The sequence below is a fragment of the Sciurus carolinensis genome, chromosome 17 (assembly GCF_902686445.1).
Source record: "Sciurus carolinensis chromosome 17, mSciCar1.2, whole genome shotgun sequence".
Classification (NCBI taxonomy): domain Eukaryota; kingdom Metazoa; phylum Chordata; class Mammalia; order Rodentia; family Sciuridae; genus Sciurus; species Sciurus carolinensis.
Window position 1 is genome coordinate 47037959 of NC_062229.1, and position 21142 is coordinate 47059100.

At 36.9% G+C, this 21142-nt stretch overlaps 1 protein-coding gene across 5 annotated transcripts; it reads left to right on the top strand.

The window, feature by feature from the left end:
• The first annotated feature begins 3918 nt into the window (after nucleotides 1-3918).
• Sgo1 (shugoshin 1) lies at nucleotides 3919-20925 on the top strand. 5 transcript variants are annotated; one of them, XM_047531542.1, is made up of 8 exons: nucleotides 3919-4046; nucleotides 6476-6624; nucleotides 6708-6901; nucleotides 10785-10861; nucleotides 12884-12942; nucleotides 13678-14490; nucleotides 18230-18545; nucleotides 18757-20925. In XM_047531542.1, the coding sequence occupies exons 2-8, from the start codon at nucleotides 6483-6485 to the stop codon at nucleotides 18866-18868; spliced, it is 1713 nt and encodes a 570-aa protein (XP_047387498.1). In that variant the 5' UTR covers nucleotides 3919-4046; nucleotides 6476-6482; the 3' UTR covers nucleotides 18869-20925. The 5 variants fall into 5 exon arrangements, with proteins under 5 accessions (XP_047387498.1, XP_047387497.1, XP_047387499.1 ...); XM_047531541.1 differs by having other exon boundaries at nucleotides 3934-4136; XM_047531543.1 differs by having other exon boundaries at nucleotides 3934-4136; nucleotides 18242-18545.
• Nucleotides 20926-21142: the final 217 nt, after the last annotated feature.

The following is a 21142-nucleotide window of genomic DNA, read 5'->3' on the forward strand; positions in this document are numbered from 1 at the left end:
TATCCTAACTGTAATTGTACACTTATCCTACATGATCTGATTAACATCTCTCTTTACCATGGAATGTAAGGTCTATGAAATAAACTGGACAGGAAGAAGTAAACTTGTTCACTTTATTATGTTGTATATTCTTTGAATACTGCAGTCATTTATTAAAGGACTTTCTTTCACATGTCAGAATTGATTGAATTAATGAAGAAACTAATAAGACTTTATAACCTGGTCTGAAAGCCAGAGGTCAAAAATCAAGGTGTCCACACAGCTGTGCTCCCTCAGAAGGTTCTAGGAGAAAGTTCTTTCCTTGCTTATTCTAACTTCTGGTGACTATTAACATCCATTGATTTGTGGTTCCACTTCTCTGTATCCGTCTTTCACATCACCTCTGTGTGACAGGCATATGGCAGCATGACTCCTTTCTCTTTCTTTACTGCCTTTTCTCTGTATATAAAATCTTATTTCTGCCTTATTTTTACAAAGTCACTAGTGATAGTATTTAGGAGTCACCAGATAATCCAAAATAATCTCATTTCAAAATCTTAGTTTAATTACATCTATATAAACTTTTTCCAAATAAAATAAGATTTTTAATTCTAGATAACAGGACTCAGTATTTTTAGGGAGACATTTACTCAGTCTATAACAGGCGGTCTGCACACATTTTTTTCCCAATGGTTACATTTTTAATTTCTTAACAGTATCTTTCAAAGAGCCATAGTTTTTAATTTTGATAAGATATAGTTTATCAGTTATTCCTTTTATGAATCATTTTTGGTGTTTAGTAAATTATTTTTTAAAAGATGGGTTATTTGAAAAGCAAATAGATGAGACCCATCTATTTCAACCCTGGATGAATTACCATATCTGCAATCTAAGACAATTACTAAGGGAGTAAATACCAATTCTGTGCTATTTTCTGGGATCTAACATAAAGCAAAATAGACACAGCCACTATACTCACACAGCTTACAAGTTTTAGGAAAGACAGGTAATTACCATGCATAAAATGTGGTAGGAAAATGCAATCTTTTTTACTTTACCTGGTTCAGGATTTAGATGGTTCTCACTCTAGAAGCTAAAGAAAATGTGTCAAGAAATTTACATAGTTTCCCACACAAAGACTTCCACAACATTAGCTATTTAGGAAGATTTCTTCTCACACGTACATGGTAAGCTTTCAGATATCTTAACATTTTGATGAAATGTCAGAGCAACATGAATAAATATAAATTAATTGAAAATATATAGCACCACTGGGCATGGTGATACATGCCTATAATCCCAGTGACTAGGGAGGCTGAAGCAGGAGGATCACAAATTTGAGGCCAGACCCAGCAACTGAGAGGGACACTGTCTCAAAATAAAAATAAAAAAGGGCTGGGGATGTTCCCCAGTGGTAGAGTGCCCCTACTTCAGTCCCTAGTACAACTGAAAAAATAATTTAATAAAACAAATAACATGGTTATTAAGGACATGGGCCCCAGAGTCAGACATAGCTTGTGCCTAGCTCCATACTTAATAAACTGTGCATATTACGCATCAATTTCTTCATCTGAAAAAAGATGGGTTTAATAATAATGTCAACGTTATAGGCTTATTAAGAAGATAAAATGAGTATAAATACAAATCTTTAGCATTTCCTGGCGCAAAGCATACCCTCTGTTAATATTAACCATTATAATTCCATTAAATGTCAGCATGCCTGGCACTATGTTAAAAGAAATGGGATGTCCTAAAATAAAACTACAGGACATGGAATCTGACATATAATAAATCATACTTTTAAGAAAACAAAATATATTTCTGGAACACACATATTAAATATACAAGCAGAGAAGCAACATAAAGTGGCATCTATTCCTTGCAGCCTATCTACCCACCATAAGTATGTCCAGACTCTCCACAGAACCTGTTATAATAGTACCTGATCGTGTAACTTAAACAACTGCTACTCCTTGATTTAACTTGCTCAAAGTGTTGTCAGTGGACTGCATCCATCAGAATCACTTGCTTGAAAAAGAAGCCACCTAATCATATCATACAGCAAACAAACTGAATTAGAACCTCCTGAGTAAAATTCCAGAAATCTGCATCCCAAGTGATGTTGTTGTTGTTGTTGTTATTGTTCTGGGGATTGAGCCTGGGAGTGGAGGGGGTGGGTACCACTGAGTTATATCTTTAGCTCTTTTTTTAATTTTGAGATTGAGTCTTGTTAAGTTTCTTAGGTCCTCACTAAAAAGCTCCTAGAGGATGCCCTAGAACTTGCGATCCTCTTGCCTCAGCATCCAGAGTGGCTGGGATTACAGGTACGTGCCACAATGCCCACTCCAACTGATTTTTACATACATTAGTTTCAAAAGCACAATATTAAATTGAATTGTGGGCAAAAGTAATTGTGGGCAAGAGTATTAACAATTATCAAAAAAACAATTATCATTTATTTTGATTATCACATCTGAATTATGAGTTTTATTTATTCCATGCATCCAAATCCTCTAATAGACATTTATTGCCTATCATGTGCTAGACATAATTAAGTCAAGAGCAGATTCGAAGTTCAGCTTTTGACTTGCTGTTGCATCCTGGGAAAAGACTTACCTCAGAACATTTATTTTTGCCAGCTGAATAATTTCTTAGGTTGAAATGAACACCTTTAAAGAACATGAACTCATGTTAGTGGAGTCAATAGAAATAAACCATCGCCAGCTATTTCTGCATGCATATACAACTATTACATTTCCTATAGAAGTGGGGAAATTAGAGCCAATATGGCAAATAAATGTGATTTCACATGTCAACTTTAATTATTCATATTATTAGTATTAATTGCAGCCTCAAGGGCTTTGTTCAGAATTGTGAAGCTGCCTCTTGGTTTAGCAAAAGAAGTTCTCTTCCATTACTGTTGTCTGCCACAAATGAGAGGGAAGTTTGGAAGCAGGTTACTGCTTCTTCTAGGCTTCTAATTCCTCAGAGTAGGATCTCCCTCCACTCTTACCCTCATTCTCTGTTTCCTAACCAAAAGTCTCAGAATGCCTTGACAGCTCTATGACCCAGGCAGTTGTGGGTTTTCCCAGCAGGCTTTAGCCCAAGTAAGGCCTTGAACATTCCCAGAAACTGATAAAGATGTGTAGGCTGTTCCCCAAAACATTGAAACTGGCCCTGGTCCTGAGCCAAAATTCCTTAAACCCTCATAAACCCCATACCCTGCCTCCTCAACCACAGATATACTCAGAATATCCCTTTTTATGGCTAGCCGTCCTGAGGATAAGCTGCAGGCCTCTGTAAAGTCCCCTAATAAATGCTTTGAACGAATCACTGGCATTTTGTGCTTCTCACTTAGGAATCCCAACCAGCCCTATCTCCAAACAGTTTGGGGCACTCTCGTGTGGGAACTCCCCTGCCAGTCCCTGAGGGTTAAACAGACCGAGGTAGAACAGCCAAGAGAGAGAACACGGAGCTCAAAATTTCAGAGGTCTGTACTTTCCCTAATAATACCTTCTCAAGAGACAATGCGCTTCCTACTTTGGTTTTTAATTTCCCTTAAAAGCTACTTCCGTGTAGCATGCTGGCTGACTGCTTCTCACAAGAGGGAGCCCTCGAGCACAACTGAGGAGACGGGAAGCTGTCAGCCTGAAGAAGTGGGAAGCTTTGCGCCACCTAAACTACCCAACCTTAAAGGTCTCGAAGTGTCTCCGCCCCTAAAAATTCAGCGACTCCAAGCAGAAAACTCTCGGTGAGTATCAGCCTCCACCCCAAGTGCAGGGGTGGGGCCGGCCGAGTGCGTCACGTGACGCCTCCAGGGGGGCGGGACCCTCCCTGCGTCGCGGGGGGAGGAAGCTGCGTCGTCGCGTCACGTGACCTCGCCCAGCCAGCCAATAGGTGAGCGCGGCGGAGAATTTCGAATGTGGTGGCGGTAGTTGCGGGTGACCCAAGACGGCGCCGCAGTCCTGGAGGGCCCGGAGCGCGGGAGTCGCGCGCGACGGGATAGCTTTGTGGAACCTTGGGATGTGAGGAAGAGGGCGACGGCTGCAGCAGCAGTAGTGACCCAGGTACCGTTTTGGACGCTCCTGAGAGAGGCGGGTCGCCTGGCCCACTTCTGGCAACCCCCATCGCATCTGCGCTTCCTGAGTCCGTCGAAGGTAGAGATTGCAGGTTTTCGGGTGTAGAACAAGGGCGGCTTGCTCGTCCTCCCTGACGGTCTCGGTATCTTATTAAATTCAGTGGCCAAAAGCTCAGGCTGTGGGTCCTACTGACCTGGCTTCTTTCGACCTCCCGATTGGCACTTCCTGTTGTTTGCATCTTTTGTTAAATAAAGGGAAACCCAAACTTCTGGTTTGCAGAATTGTGTAGATTGTATAGATTAAGTGGTGTGCAAATTACAGTAGTTAGAAGGTAGGCTTAACGTAAGGAAACAGAAAAATGGCAGCTGTTCTTTGTGTAGCGCGGTACCACTGACATGACATCCTTTCCTTGTCTAGGCCTTTTACTTTCTGCCCTGCTGGCTGCCTCCGCAACACCGGTTAGAGAATACAGGCAGAGAGCAACTATTCTAGGTTCTTTTGAATACAGATCCTTCCTGAATACCATTACAGCTTGAGACCAGTGACCTATGTCTACTTTCATTTGTCCTACCACACCCCCTGTTAACACCATCTTCTTAATAAGTAAAACTTATACAGCAAATTTATTATTTTAGTTTGCTTAGATTTATTAACGAAAACTTTTTACATAGGCTTTTGCTCTTAAAATATCTAAACTAACTTCAGTTACTTAATCTGTAAGGCTCTGAAACAACTCCAGTTCAAACTTTAAAAACATTTTTGTGGTAGGTTTTATAGAATCCACCTACTATTAGTGCTTTAAGAGTTGTTCTTTTTCTGCTGGAAACTGACCGACATATTAAGTACATTGGCAAAAGTGAAATATTTAAACAGAATCTATAGTATCTATTCAAGTCCTCAGACACTACATAAAGGAATATAAGCCCTGGGAAAAAATATGCAAATATTTATAAAATATAAGATTTAATAAAATATTTGACTATCATGAGATGAAGATATCCTTTATGATATCATGAATGTTGTATGTGAATGGATTGTTGTTGGAAACTAGACTTTTTTTAGGATAGAAATTGCCTATGAAAAGTGTTTATAGCATGCTGAATTATTTCAGGTGTGCAGCACTGAAATATTGGTACACTTATGTTTAAAATATTCAGTAGCATATCACATTATCAGTGCATGTTTAGCTTCTTTTAACTGTATGTAGAACAGTCTTTAATGTCCCATTTACTATGATCATAACTTGCTAGAAGTTTAGCAATCTGGAGTTTTAGTAATAACTTTGAGAATACTGGCATGTTTCTCTGCCCCAGTTCCTGCTCTTTAATGGTCTTTAATTATTATAGCTTGCTAAAATTATATATAGTGCTACATACTTTCAACCTTTGAGGATCACCTTGACTTTCTTGAGTATGTGTGCCTCTCTTAAGTGATATTGAGTTTAAAATGTGGAAGAGAGAGAGAGACAAGTAATTGAGTGACCTAATTTAATAAATGAATAATTAGAGGAAAGCTGGGGAAAAAAAAAACAGATATGTATTTAATTGCCTGAACTAATGCTGCAAGCCTAAGCACTAAAAGCTGGCCGTCAACATTGTAAGAAACATAAATAGTAATGGCATCAAAATTTAATAATAAGCCAGATATGGTGGTGCATGACTGTAGTCCCAGCTACTTGGGAGGCTGAGGCAAGAGGCCCATGAGTTCAAGACCAGCCTAGGCAAAAATAGGGAGACCGATTCTCCAAATAAAAGGAAAAAAAAAAAAAACGAAATGTCATAATAAGCATTTCACATAGTTCATAGAATATAGTAAACCTTCAACGATTATCTGGTAAAGAATGAATAAGTTGGGCCAGACACAGTGGTACACACCTGTAAATCCCATTGACTGGAGAGGAGGCTAAGGCAGGAGGATATAAGATTAAGGCCAGCCTGGGCCAGAATGAACAAATGACATAATACGGAATCTTTGGGTTGGAAATCAATATTCAATAAAGCTTTCATATAAAGTGGCTAAAGATAAGATTATGTAAAAAATATTGAGATTTTATAAGGTTGTATGTGTGTATGATGGGCATAATTCTAACATCTGGTTTATTAGTTTGTTTTTTGACAATGGGGGTCTTTGTATGTTTTGCAGGCTGGCCTCCAACTCATGATGGCCCATACCTCAGCCCGGTGAACAGCTGGGATTACAGGCACTGGCCACAACATCTTGCATTAATGAGATTTTAAAGATTTAAAAATCTAAGTTACAACCAGGTTAACCAGCTACCTACTTTGAGCTAATTCTACAATTACATCTCTACTTAATCCCTTACTTATGAACAACCTGTATTTTTAGTCTTAAATTTTATAATTGATAGCATTGCCTCTGAGAAAAATTATGTATTTTTTATTGTTTTAAATTTGTAGGCAGAAGATGGCTAAGGAAAGGTGCCAGAAAAAATCCTTTCAAGATAGTCTTGAAGACATAAAGAAACGAATGAAAGAGAAAAGGAATAAAAATTTGACAGAACTTGGCAAACGCAAATCCTTCATAACTGCACCGTGCCAAGTAATCAGTAAGGAATTTTTATGTCATCCTTTTACATCACTTTTTAAGTTTAGATTTAACAACTGATAAATTTATTTTATCCTCTTTTAGACACCACTTCTACATTGCTGAAAAATTACCAACAAAACAACAAAATGTTAGTTTTAGCTTTGGAAAATGAAAAATCCAAAGTGAGAGAAGCCCAAGATATCATCCTACAACTGAGAAGAGAGTGTTACTACCTTGCATGTCAGTTATATGCACTGAAAGAAAAACTTGCTTCCCAGCAAACAGAAGCTGCTCAGGTATTTTCATTACAAAGATTGAATTTCTTAGGGGGAAAAAACATGAATAATTTGTTTAGATCAATTTATTATTTAAATTAATTACAGGTATCTCTGTTATTAGTGAATGGTTCCTTTTCCATGCTCCAGCACAGGTATTTTGTATGACCAGTTAAGAAAACTTCAGTGATACAGGTGATTGAAGGTTGTGCCTATCTAACTTGGTTTTGAAACAGGTAGCAAGGCAACATGCAGAAGGTATAGTTTAGCCTTTACACTGTTTGTCCTCCTTCCAGTGTTCAGCTAAGTGAATCAAAGGGCAACTAAACTAAAGGTCTAAAAGTGGTAGTTGAGTGGACTTGTACAAAAGTTTAAATCAGTGCTAACTTGAGTTTTATCTTTCCTTTGTAGTTTCGATATCTAGTGGGGTTTTTTAAGAACTGCCTTTATTTAAGGCATAGGGAGTATTTAAATGCTTTTTGGAGAATCATTTTCAACCTACTAGTTGGCTAAATAAGGAAGGCTATAGTTAACACTTAGACAAGAAATATCCTGTATATTTTGCTGACCAAATGTTTAATCTAATTCTGTTTGTGTCCAAGGTCGTAAAGAAGGGGCTCAAATATGGTCCTGCCAGCCAAAATATAACGGACATGGTCAAAGTTTGCTTTAGGATATTCTTTGTGTCTCATTGTATGATAATCCTGAGAAGAATAATGATGAGCCAGTTTCTCCTTCCCTTTTCTCAGAAGCCAGGCAGATTACATGAGGCAGAGAATGAGAAAAGCAGTGGTGAGTGTCAAGTGTTAACAGGTCAGTTTGCTTTCTTTCCAGTGGCCATCCGTTTGCTGTGCCAGTGAAGACATCACATTGGCACTTGGGCCAGAAGGCCAGATAAGAAAGCCAGACCACAGTGGTTGGGTTAGGACTATGAGAGCATGATTTGAGAAGAGAATTAAAGTCACCATTCTGTTGATAGGAGAAGTCATTGAAAGAATTCTTCCTTCCTTGTAACAAATGATTCCTTATTTTAACTATGTATGACAGACACATGTGTTATATATATATATATATATACATGTATGTAAAATGTACATATAAATGTTGAAAATCTCCTCTATAAAGATTAGATGTGATTTCTTCACTTTGTGTAGAGTTAGATTATTTTAAAACAATTTCTTTTCCTTGTTTGGTCAACTAATAGGGGAAAAAACCCTCCAAAGGCATATGATTCTTCCTCCACCCTTTCCAAAGTTTTTGCAGAAATAGTATGAAATGAATATTCAGTGACAGTGAACAGTGGGGAGAGAATTCTATTATTGCAGGCCTTTTAACATTTATCAATGATTTTTGACTATTAAAATATATTTTTAGTTGCTGAGCAGATGTATTCTTAGCATTTAAAACATCCAAGCTTATTTTCCATCATATACTTATTACATGTTGTCATTCATTCTCAACCATCAATCTATAGTTGTGTTTCCGTGTTTAAGTCAATTTAGCAGTTACAGAGAAACTTAAATACTTCAGAGTAAGACTGTGTTCCTGCCTATAAGTAGTAAGCTTACCAAAAATTTCCAAGTCTTTTGTTCCTAAGTTTTATAATGTATCTTCTTAATATTACTGCAGTTATTCTTTTCTCCTTTATTTACATTGAATAATAATTCTGTTTTCAAACATTAGCTATTTGATGTCAAATTGAGAAATTTTCACAAAGATCAATTTCTAATGAACAGCTTTTGTCTTTTAATTATAAAGTCAATATATTTTCATCAATTTTAAAAATCAATTGAATTAAATTAGAATGATTTCTTAGGAATCAGACTGGGACTCTAATCTTCCTAACAAATCTACAAATCTGTCTCTGTCTATACTTACATTCTCCATCTTGTTGTTATAATGGCAAAAGTATTCCTGCTTCCATTAAAAGCCAAGCCTTCCACTTGTGCATCAGATTCCATTCTTCCTCCCTTGTTTAAGACTGTGCTCCTGGAAATTTGTTCTTTCCTCCCCATGTCTCCCTCTCCACTGGATCAATCCAGCCATCATACAAAGGTGCTTTAGTATCTCGTCTTAAGAGGAAAAGGAAAATAAATGAAACCTCTCCTGGTCACCTATCTCTCTCTCTCATTTCTCTACATCCCTTCACAGCAGAACTTTTCCAAAAAGAATCCATCCACTGCCTTTACTTCCTCAGTTCCATTCACATTTCAAACCACTTTTATCTGGCTCCTATTCCTACTGTTCTATTTTTGCTGTATGTCAAGATGACCAAAACTTCCATGTTAACTAGTTCTTTCTGTTTCTTGACCTTGCAATCATATGCAACATAGGGTGCTCTTTACTTGAAAACTTTGTTGTCTTAGCTTCCTTGACATTATCCTCCCCTAGATTCTTGCTACCTTTCTGAATATTCCATGTCAATCTCCTTTACTGACTGCTGCTTTATTTTTAAAGGCAGTTGTCTAGACTCATCTTATCCTTTCTATAGCTTTATATTGTATCTGCTGGTGACTTTCAAATTCAGAGCTCAAGACCTAAACCCACACACACACCCCCAGCTCCACACACTAAATAACTGTACTTCAAAGTTTAGAATCTCAAACATGCTTTCTACAAAGCACAACTCTTTGTTTTCCCTCTCCCAAACTTACTGTATGCATCCATCTCCCTCAGTAATTCTTACTCATCTCAGTAAAGTAGCCTACTTACTTGATCAGGCCAGACCCATAAGAGGCTTCCTTCTACCTGTCCTCAGCTCCATCCCTATTCAATCCTTGTGCATGGTTTTTTATCTGAGACTCTTCCAGTGGGCTTCACTGATAAACTCCTACCTTTGGCCCCTTTTAATCCATTCCTCACACAGTGAACCAGCCTGATGGTTTGGTTTAGTTTGACTTTATTCTCCCTTAGAGGATACCCAGGATTGAACCCAGAGCCTCACACATGCTGGCAAGCACTCTACCGCTAAGCTGCATCCCCAGCCTTTTTTTTTTTTTTTTTCTTTCCTTTTCTCCAGTATTAGAGATTATACATCATTTCTTTCCTCTCCTTGAACTTTGTAATTAAGATCTCTGTATTTTGCTATGTGAAGGAGACTGACATGGAACAGTCAGGAAGGTAAAAAGAAAACTAGGGGAGTATAAAGCCAAGAAAACAGAGACATGAAAGTTTTCAAGTAAAGAGGAATTTCCTACCTCTAAGCTACATCCCTTTCCCTTTTTTATTTCATTTTGATCCTAAGCCTCACTAAATTGTCCAGCCTGCCTTGAACATGGATCCTTCTACCTCAGCCTCCCAAGTCACTAGAATTACAGGCATGCACCACTGATCTGTTTAAAGCTTATTATTTTACTTCCCTGCTTAATATTTAAGTGACTTCCTATCACACTTAGACTAAATTTCAAACTCATGGCTCTCAAGGCCCTATTATTATCTGGCTTCCCCATGTACATCTACTGTTCTCAGTGACTATGGTCTAGCCACATTGACCTGTTTTTTTCTAAAACACAGCAACATCATGACTTTCATATTTGCTATTTCCACTGCTTTTTCTTCTTTCTGTTATTTCAGTGGCTAATCTTTTCCAGTCTTCATATTTTGGGTAAAGTTCACTTTGTCTTAAATTTAATTTTAATTACTGTCACCTCATTCTGGTATTTCCTTCATAGCACTTAGAACTATCTAAAATTATATATGTATCTTATTCTTTTCTTTTCCTCTCCCTACCACAGAATGTAAGCTTTAATAGGGTGGAATCTGATCATTTAGTTGGCCATAGTCTTAGCTACTAAAAGTACATGGCACCATAGTAAACTGTCAATAAGTGTATACTGTTGAATAATGAACACTTTGTTATAAATGACAGTTGTAACTGTTTTCCTTTCTTATAATGCATTAACAGAACCAGGAAATACATCCCTCTGGAATGGACTCCAATAGAGACGACAACACCAGTGATTTATTTATGAAGTGTTTACCGTTAGTATCAACTTTATTATTATGAGTATCAGTACCAGGGAAGATGTAATTCTATGAGCGATTTACAAAAAGAAATTTGTATTATATTGACTAACATTTGGAGTCTTAATGCTCTCTCTACTGAGAATATATTTAAGAAAAGTTGATATGTTAAAATTCTGTTATTTAAGGGCTGGGATTGTGGCTTAGTGGTAGCATGTGTGAAGCACTGGGTTCAGTTCTCAGCACTGCATATAAGTAAATGAATGAAATTTTAAAAAGTTCTATTATATATAGCCAAGTTAGAGTTTTCTTTTTCTTATATGTAGTTATGTCTAGGAATAAAGAAGCTTCACAAACATTTTTAAACTATTTCCTTCAGTCATGTTTTTCCCTGTTATCAGGTTTTTATTTTAAGAATATTTAAACTAATATTAAAATGACAATATTTTACCAGCCCTAAAAATAGTCTGGTTTAAGAAAAAAAGACAATAAAATACCACATTTGGCATAGTTGTCACACCATCTCACTGATCCGATTGCTTTTTTTCATCAGATACCATATAGCCTCTTCCCCTTTCTCTTGCTTTATGCTTATGAATTATTTTATACTTTATGCTTATGAATTATTGAGATTTAATCACATATAGTAAAATGCAAAGATCTTAATTACATAATTCAATGAGTTTGACTATGGTATCCACTGTAAAATCAAAAACTTAGTTGGGCATGGTGGCATATGCCTATAATCCTAGACAATTGGAGGTTCAAGCAGAAAGATCGCACGTTCAAGGTCAGCCTCCTCAATTTAGCAAGGTCCTCGGCAACTTAGACAGTCCCTCTCTCAAAAAATAGAAAGGGCTGGGGATGTAGCTCAGTGGTAGAGCACCTCTGGGTTCAATCCCCAGTACCAAAAAGAAAAAAGAAAAAACCCTACTTAAGATACAGAGCATTTCCCTAATTTTAGCACAGGGTTTCTTACTGTTGGTACTATTAACATTTTAAGCCAGATAATTTTTGTTGAAAGATATCTATGGATGATGACAGAATGCAGCATTTTTGGCCTCTGTTCACATAATGTCATCAACAACCCCATTCCCCCGTTGTAAAAACCAAAAAATGATTTCAGCTATTGCCAAATATCCCCTGGAAGCATAACTTTTCCCAACTACTTCCACTGACAGCTCCCTTATATCACTTTCAAGTCTGTCTCATTATGACCCATTGACTATTAATCATTAATACTTTAGTTTTGATTTTTGGGGCGTGTGTGTGAATGTGTGTGTGTGTGTGTGTTGCTGGGGATCTAACCCAGGACCTTAAGCAAGGTAAGCCAGTGCTCTACCACTGAACTCCATCCCCAGCCATTAATAATTTTTAAATTGTTGAACTTTAAAATTTGACAAAATATGGTATAGACAAAAGTAAGATGAGATAATCAAATTTTTATAAGATTTCTAATGTAATTATTGGTTGCCAAAGCATCTAAACTTCTATTTAATTTTTCTACAAAGAATCAAGACAAAATTGCAATTAGAATGAAAAAAGGTTTTGCGCATAAAGAACATTTTTTTGTTTTGCGAACTGAAGTTTTCAATAAAATGAACAGTTTTAAATAACCATAAGAGTTCAGTAGTTGACATCTTAAAAACATACATTACCTCACACCTCATAGCTCTGCTAATGATAAAGCAGTCTTCTAAGAGTTGAGTGACCAAACTGCATCTTTAAAAACAAGTCAATTTGAATTGGCTTTTTCTTCAGTTAAATGAAATTAAATTATAGCAAGTTTTCAGGCAGAGCTATCTACCTTGATGTTAGTTCTTCCGGTGGGAGTTGAATCTCAATCCTAACAAATCAGTCTTCATGTAATCAGCATAAACTTTTTTGATTTCCATTGATATAGAACAGATGTATTGATTTATAATGGAATTATGAAGTAATACTAAAAGAAAAAAACCCTTATAATTTAGGAAAGTATTAAATTTGTTTCTGTTATGCAATTGCTAAATAAATTTCCATTTTTCATTGGTATTTTCTAAGGCAACTACCTCTTGAAGAAACTGACCTTCCAGGACATGGAGAATCATTACAAATAGAAGGTAAAAATCTAAAAATATTAAGGGCAAGATCATTGAGAACAAGTAACATAATTAAATTTTTCTTTTTTTTACTTTTTAAATCTGTTTACCTGCTATTCTGTTCAAAACAAATGTTTACTTTACATAGAATAGTACAGGTTTTAAGTACATCCATCCAGTGTGCCAAATCTGTATTCAAAAACCTTGGCTATAACTATAACTGCAATTTACCAAGCCCTACTTTGTGTTAAGCTCTGTTAGACATTTTTATATACATTGTCTCAACCCTCAGAACAGCCTGGGAATATAGGTACAGTAGTCCCATTTTACACAGACTCAAGTAAAGCATCTCACAAGCAGTAATCCTGATGATGACAGGTAGGGTTTAAACTCAAAGCTAAACTCCAAAGCCATACCCTTCTTGCTTCTTTTAAGTTGCTGTGTCCCAGTTCTCAAATACCAATCCCCTCTACTTGTGCTAAGCTTTGAAGAAGGGATGGTGTTGCAATAAGTAAAACTACAAAAATATCCTACTTTGCTTATAAATGTAGAATAAGATTCTTTCACAGACCAGATATAAGCTATTGATCATTGACAAGCAAATAGGTGGTGAAATTAAGTTTTCCAGATTTTTATTTACTTACATGAAATGTAGGAAAACTATAGAATGCCTCTTCATAAACTTAATTCTAAGATTTTTGACAAATTTTGAAAAATAAATGTTTTCTTTTTCTCACTTGTTTTTTAAATTCTCAGAGCAGACATCTACTATTCCTCAAGAAACACTGAGATGTGATTTTGATTCAGATGAAGCCAAATCTACTGATGATGTGTTACCTAGAACCGTGTCTCTCCGTCGCCATTTAAAGAAAGATTTTAATGATCTAAGTCAGTTCAGTACTTTGAATGACTTTGAAACCAGTCATTTGGCAGGGCAGTCTTCTGAATTGGAAAGAATCAGATATGTAGACCCAGGAATAAACATGCACATACCTGAAAATATAGAACAAAATGTTTGTCATTGGAACAAGGACCAAATTAATTTATCACCAAAGCTTATTCACCCAGGAAAGTTTACTAAAACAAAAGAAGTTCCTTTGGAATCTAAATCTGAACAAACTAAAAGTAAGTGTAAATATGCAAAAGGAAGAAAAAGAGAAGAGAAAAGCAAAGCTAACAGGAGAAAATCAAAATCTACATCAAAGCATAAAGGGAACAAAAATGAAACTAAAACACATATTTCCAAGAGTAAATTGGATGGACCTGTCAGTTCCAGTGATGCTTACAATTTTAATTTGGAAGAGGGTGTTCATCTCACTCCTTTCCGACAGAAAATAAGTGCTGATTCTAATAGAGAAGAAAACAACCATAAGTCTGAAGAGAGCATCTGTGAATCAAGTGGTTCTGGAGATGATTCTGATGACCTCTATCTGCCCCCTGGCAAGCACACTCAAAATCTTGCCACCACATCAGATGGGAGACCAGTCACCAGGCCTCGATCTAAAAGAACACTGCAGCATACAGATGAAAAAGAGAGAGAGGATTCTAAGCCAACACAAACTCCTCCAAGTAAGTGATCTACTTGTTTGCCTGCATTTTTAATGTTTATGATACATGATCACTCTTGATGCTTATGTACTATACTTGCCATCTGTGTCTCTGGGGGAGGTTAGAGACTTACCATCTGTCTCTCTCTGAGGGAAGTAACAGTTGGATTGAATAGGGGGAGAAAGGGAGTAGAAATCACAGTTGTATTGCTCTGACCAACTACTTCAAGTAAAATTTAAATCTTTAACAACAAATATTACTTGTCATGAAGACAACATTTTTACTTTCAGTGAATGAGGCCACCCAAAGAGGTGAGGGTGACTTTTTGTGGGATTTGAGTGAATGAAAAGATCTTTTATATACTCATGTGAAACATCCCCTTGGAAATAAAATCAAACTTGAATCTAGTGATTTGTCATCTTAATAATTTGGCTTAATATTTAATTCGACAGGAACCATGATTTAAAATAAATTTCTAGTTAGTGAAGATGGGCTAATGAGACCAAGAAACTTTTTTCCTCAATTGACAGGCTTTGTATTCTTTTGTAAGACAACTGAAAAGCTGGCTCAGAAAATCTTGCTTTTATTAACTCAAATGTAGGCATGGTTTGGATATTGGTATATACAGCCTGCATCTGACCACACATGCTCATCTGGGAATTTTATTGTGGTAAAACTGACATACATACTAGGGTTGTATCATTCTCAAAATATTGGCACATTATTTCATTTGATTCTCAGAAGAACTGAGTTACCATGTTTGTTTTGTTTATAAGGAAGCTAAAACCTAAAAAAGAATTAACTTTCCTAGTCAACTAGGCACTGGTAGCTTGTAAGTGTCTTTTAAAAATATGCTGTACTCTCTCTTGCCTTTTTCTCCCCGACTCACTTTCTTTCTCCTCCTCGCTTTCCACTCTCTCTAGCACGCGCCCTTTCTCTTTTCCTCTCATTTTCTCTCTTACCCTGCAGGGAGACACTCTGTTTACTTAATAAACTCCCTTACGTGATTTCCCATGTCCCACGTGGTTTCCGTGGGATCCCTTACATTGGTGCTATGACTTGGGATGGGTTCTTCCACTGTCTCTTAAGCAAGTGGAACCCCATCTGAGCCCCAATGCCCACCCCCCAACACACAGCCCCACCTTCCATTCTGCTGGGACGCCCTGCTCTGCATCCATCACCGGACTTCAGATTGAAGCACCCATCCCCAGATCCTTTACAACCTGCTCTTCCTCAACCAGACTTCTACCATAGACCCCTCAATTAACCCGATTTCTAAAAAGGGAACTCCAAACTGCTTGCCCCACGCTGCCCCCTTCCAGCTCGAAGAAGCCAGAACGGTCATCACCCCCCTTTCCCTACAGCAGTAAAGGAGTTAAACCAGAATTGGGGACAGGCAGTTAGTGTAGAAATCAGGGATCAGTTAAATCGAGGAAATGGAAGTCCATGAAAACCATCTGCCTCTGGAAGTCTGCAAGTGGAAGACTGCCCCTGGGAGAATGGACTTTTTACATCTCACCTGCAAAACCAGACCTAGTCACTTAGGCAGGAAGGAGAGAGAAGGCGAGAAGAACTGGAGAACAAAAGATTTTCTTATAAAAACAGAAACTGGGAAATGTAATACAAAGCTGTTCCCCCCCCCCCCCCACCCCACCCCCGCTCTTTCCGTTGCAGTCATTTCCCCACCTCCCAACTACTGTCAGTCTGTGAACATCCTAGCTAGCTATTGGTTCATCAATCAGCTTGCAAGTATCCTTCTCCATTATTGGTCCCCTGTTAGCCCGACGGGATTCTTAAAGATAGCTTCACCACCATCTTTTTCTCTTGCTTTTCTCTCCCGGACTCTTTCTCCTCCTCGCTTTCCACTGTCTCTAGCACACACCCTTTCTCTTTCCTTTCTCTTTTCCCCTCATTTTCTCTCTTACCCTGCAGGGAGACACTCTGTTTGCTTAATAAACTCCCTTATGTGAAAAATAAATAAATAAAAAATAAAAATATGCTGTAATGGGCTGAGGATATAGCTCAGTTGGTAGAGTGCTTGTCTCACAAACACAAGGCCCTGGGTTCAATCCCCATCACCACAAAAAGAAAAAACAAAATGCTGTAATGATAGAATAAATCAACCAGGCACATGGCACATGCCAGTAATCCCAGCTATTCAGAGGCTGAGGCAGAAGAATTCTAAGTTAAAAGCCAGCCTGAGCAATTTAGCAAGACCCTGTCTCAAAATAAAAAGTCTTCGTATGTACCTCATAGATGGAGTGTTCTTGGGATCTATCCTTAGTAACACACACACACACACACAAAAAAAAAAAAAAAAAAAGATCACACGAGATTGGTAAAATGTTAATAACTATTGAAGCCGAGTAAGTTGGGGTTCATTATATTATTGTTGCCATCTTGGTGTACATTTGAAAATATAAATAATGTATTTTGAAAAGAAAAAAAAGGACACAAATTGTTTGGTCCCCAGACTACTAGCATCAGCATTGCCTGGAAACTTTAAAAATGCCAAATCATGCTGATGGACCATGTCTATAATCCAGGCCACCCAGGAGGCTAAGGCTGTAGGATCACATATATAAGGCACTTCAGCAAATTAGTAAGGCCTAAGCAATTTAGTGAGATTCTGCCTCAAAATAAAAAGGGCTGGGGATGTGGCTCAATGGTAAAGCACCCCTGAGTTCAATTCCCCAGTGTTAAAAGAAAAAAAATAGGCCATACCCCAAATTAGAATTTGCATGTCTTTAACAAGTTCCTCTGTGAATTCATAAAGTTTGAAAAGCATTATATTCTAGAATAGAAAACTCATTAGATATTATTTCTTAATTTTTCAAACTGAAGGTTAGAGTGATTGATAATACAATATGTTTATAGGTTGACAAAAAAAGTTTGAAACCCATAGAACCCTTCAGTATATGGCTGCTTGCTATAAAATCATTTTAGTTACAATTTCATTGTTCTTGGGATACACTTTGCTTTTTTTTTTTTTTTTTTTTTGGTACTGGGGATTGAATGGAATACTTTATCACTGAGCCACATCCCCAGCCCTTTTTTTATTTTGAGACAGGGTCTTACTAAATTGCTTAGGGCCTCAGTAATTTACTGAGGTTGGCCTCGAATTTGTGCTTCTCCTGTCTCAGCCTCCCAAGTCACTGGGAGACATGTCCAGCTCCAATTTGCTTTTTGAAGTTATTTTAAAAGATTGTCTTGCAGTGCCCTCACTGTGTGTTGGGTACCTGCCTCCCAATTAGATGCAATTCCCAGGTAGAATAACTTGGGTATTTATGACAGAAAAACTTTGGTAACTTTTTATTAACTTTACTAGAGGGAACCTATTTTATCTTTAATTTCACAGAGACTGTGATTTGGAATTCTCTTTATTCCATAGCATGAGTTTAAGTGACTTTATAAGACTATAGGAAGTTAGTTGATGATAAACTTTGGTACTGGGAAAGGCAAAGGCTTTACTGATTCTAAATAGCAAGATGTGACTAAAATGAAGTTTCATAATTAAACTAACTCATTACAACTAAGATATCACAGAAAAATGCTGAATTTTAGTAAAATGTCCTATTATATCAATTCTTCATATCCACCGTATTTAACATTTCAACATTGTCTGGCTTGAAAGGAAAATAGTGAAAAAGTTTTTAAAATTCCATATTATAAAATGCCAGATTTTGTGTACACTTAAGATATATAATTGAGTACAATTTTATTCCTGTGATTTTTTTTTTTCTTGGAACTATTTTAACAGTTGTTCTTATAGGTGTGCCACCTGAGACTTACCTGTCACCTCGCTCTGGCCTGAAGGATATCACCAGTGCCCCCTTGTCTCCTGTAGTGAAAATGAGGAAACTTTCCCTTTCTCCAAAAAAGAACACAGAAAGTACAGCAGTGTCTCTGTCACCTCGCTGTAGCCTGAAGGATATCACCAATGCCCCCTTGACTCCTGTAGTGAAAATGAGGAAACTTTCTCTTTCTCCAAAAAAGAACACAGAAAGTACAGCAGTGTCTCTGCCCAAGCGTAGGTGCACAACCAGCATTAACTATAAGGAGCCAACACTTGCTTCGTAAGTACTGGTGGGAACCCATTTGTGGTGGTACACATGGGAGGAGTGAAGTTATGAATCTTTGTTCAAGAATAAGTCTTATTTGAAATATAAAAATGTGATAAAAAAAAACTGAAGCAGGAACATTAAAATTGACATTTTTATAATAATTTTGTGCTAAAGATTAAGGGATACTTAAAATTATGCTTAAGATTTCTCTTTATCTTTATAGGAAACTAAGAAGAGGGGACCCTTTTACAGATTTGTATTTTTTGAATTCTCCTATTTTCAAGAAGAAGAAGGACGTGAGACGTTCTAAAAAAAGTATAAAGCAAATGCAGTAAATCTCACACTTTTCTATTGTTCCAGTAGAGAATCTGTTAATGCTGTACACAAATGTATGCAATTATTCCCATAGAATATTCTCTTCATAGGACTCTAGATTATGATGATTTCAAAACTGCACTTCAGAATTGTTTAGATTTCTTAAGTTACTTAAACCCTTTAATTTTATTCAAAATGAATCTTATACCAACATTTTGAAATTAATGATTATTCAAATTATTTTTAATACTTTGGCATCTTTATTCTTCCCATAAGTGGGGAATTCTAAACATTTTAAGGCAAGCAAGACCTTTTGAAAATCCTTATAAAATTTTGGAGTTAAATAAATCCTTGACATTCACAGTAAAATAAACCCCAGGTTGTTCATGGGTCACTTATAACAGAGTTGTATTTAGTTCTTCACATAAAATGCATATGGGTCATGATTAGAGAATGTGGTTTTCAGTCTCAGGGATTAGGTGTCTGGTTGGGAACCCTAAGTGTGTGCTATTCAGAGTGATGCCTCAGGAAACTCAAATTATGTCACAGACTTTCAGGAGTGCCACCCCCCTCCTTGTGATTTAATCAAGAATTTCAAATGTGTGGATTCCAAAGGCTTTTTCTCTACTTTAGATCAACCAGTGAGAGTTCAGAAAATTTGACATCTACACTTGTGTATAAACTTTGAAATCATTGAAAGTAGTCCATTTTTAAAGAACAATAAAATTTGCATAAGGTAGCACATGTGTTTTCCTTCTGTTTTTTAAATATCAGATAGATTAGCCATCTGGTTGTCTTCTTTCTAGCCTTCACTATTCTTATTCTTGGACATTTCCTCTTCTCTCCCACTCAGTATTCTCTACAGTCAAACGTGACATTCTCTCCTCCACATTTTTATTGTGCTCAAAATTCTATTTGAGCTGGGGATGTAGCTCAGCGGTAGAGCACTTGCCTAGCATGTGTGAGGTCCTGGGTTCAATCCCAAACACCAAAAAAAAAATTAATTTTACTAGATGACTCAATCTTCATCTCAAATTATTTTCTTGACTACATCTTCTTATCTTTGTGTATACCATATCAGTCACACTCAAAATACTTTTCACCACCCACAGTATTTCTTTCCATAAAGTCACTGATTCATACATCCCATTGACCCATCAGTCTTATTTTTCCAGTTTTGTCAACCACTCCTTTTGTATCTATTTAAATTCATGGAAACACTCTAGAGTTGTTAATTAAGAATAAATGTAATTCAAATTCAGTTTCTCAGGCTGGAGATGTATCTCAGTGGTAAGAGTGGTCAAGTGTTCATGGGTGAGATCCTGGGTTTAGTCCCCAACGTGATGGAAAACAAAAAGTGCTAAAAATTCAGTTTCTCAGTCTCAGTTGCCACATGTAGTAATAGTTACAGTACCATAGATTATGCAGATACAGAACTCCATCACCACAGCAAGTTTAATCAGACAGTGTTCTTCCAGGCCAACAATAGCTTAACTATGGTCTATGGGCCAAATCCAGCATACTGCCTGCTTTTGGATAGTCTGCAAGCTAAGAATAGTTTTAATGCTTTAAAATAGCTGAAAAACTCACATATTTGGAACCAATTTCAGTGACAAGATACATTAACTTAAAAACCCAATAAATTATCCACATAATCTCAAATTTTGCCTTTTGTCCTGCAGAGCCTAAAATTTACCTTAGTGACACTGATCAAGAGTTTGCCAATTCCTGCTATGGACTCTAGATGATCAACTGTCTTTAATTTTACTTCACACATCATTCTCTTCTGACACTTTGTAATTCTGATCCTTATCACACCCTCCCTTCATACCCAAAATCAGTGTTTATCCCAAAATGGTGTCATAGTTTTGTATTTTTTAATGTTTCTGTATTCTTTTTTGGCTGTTAGCATTTATCCATTGACTGTTTTGTTTTGTATTTTAACATTTTACATGAACCATGTTGTACATATTGTACATATCCTTTTACAACTAGCTGTTAACACTATTCTTGAGACTTATCCATGGTGGTAGATGTAATTTTCATCACTGTACAGAATTATATAAATCAGACTTTTCAATTCCTCTTGGGAGAGTTTGTTACCACTTTTTCATTATTTATAAATTAGTGCTGCAGTGAATATTCTATAGCTCTCAGGCCAGGATCCTTGTCAAGGTATTTCATGACCACATCCAACTTGATCCCCACAACACATCAACCTTCATTCCAGCCTCACATTCATCTTTTACCTCTGAATTCACTAGTGTTGTTTCTTCTCCAGTTGACACGTCCTC

Excerpts from the sequence above, each read along its gene's own strand:
- Sgo1 (XM_047531542.1), top strand. The coding sequence starts at position 6,483 with ATGGCTAAGGAAAGGTGCCAGAAAAAATCCTTTCAAGATAGTCTTGAA. Across the intron at positions 6,902-10,784 it reads AGCAAACAGAAGCTGCTCAG|AACCAGGAAATACATCCCTC; the intron begins GTATTTTCATTA and ends ATGCATTAACAG. Across the intron at positions 10,862-12,883 it reads TTATTTATGAAGTGTTTACC|GCAACTACCTCTTGAAGAAA; the intron begins GTTAGTATCAAC and ends GTATTTTCTAAG.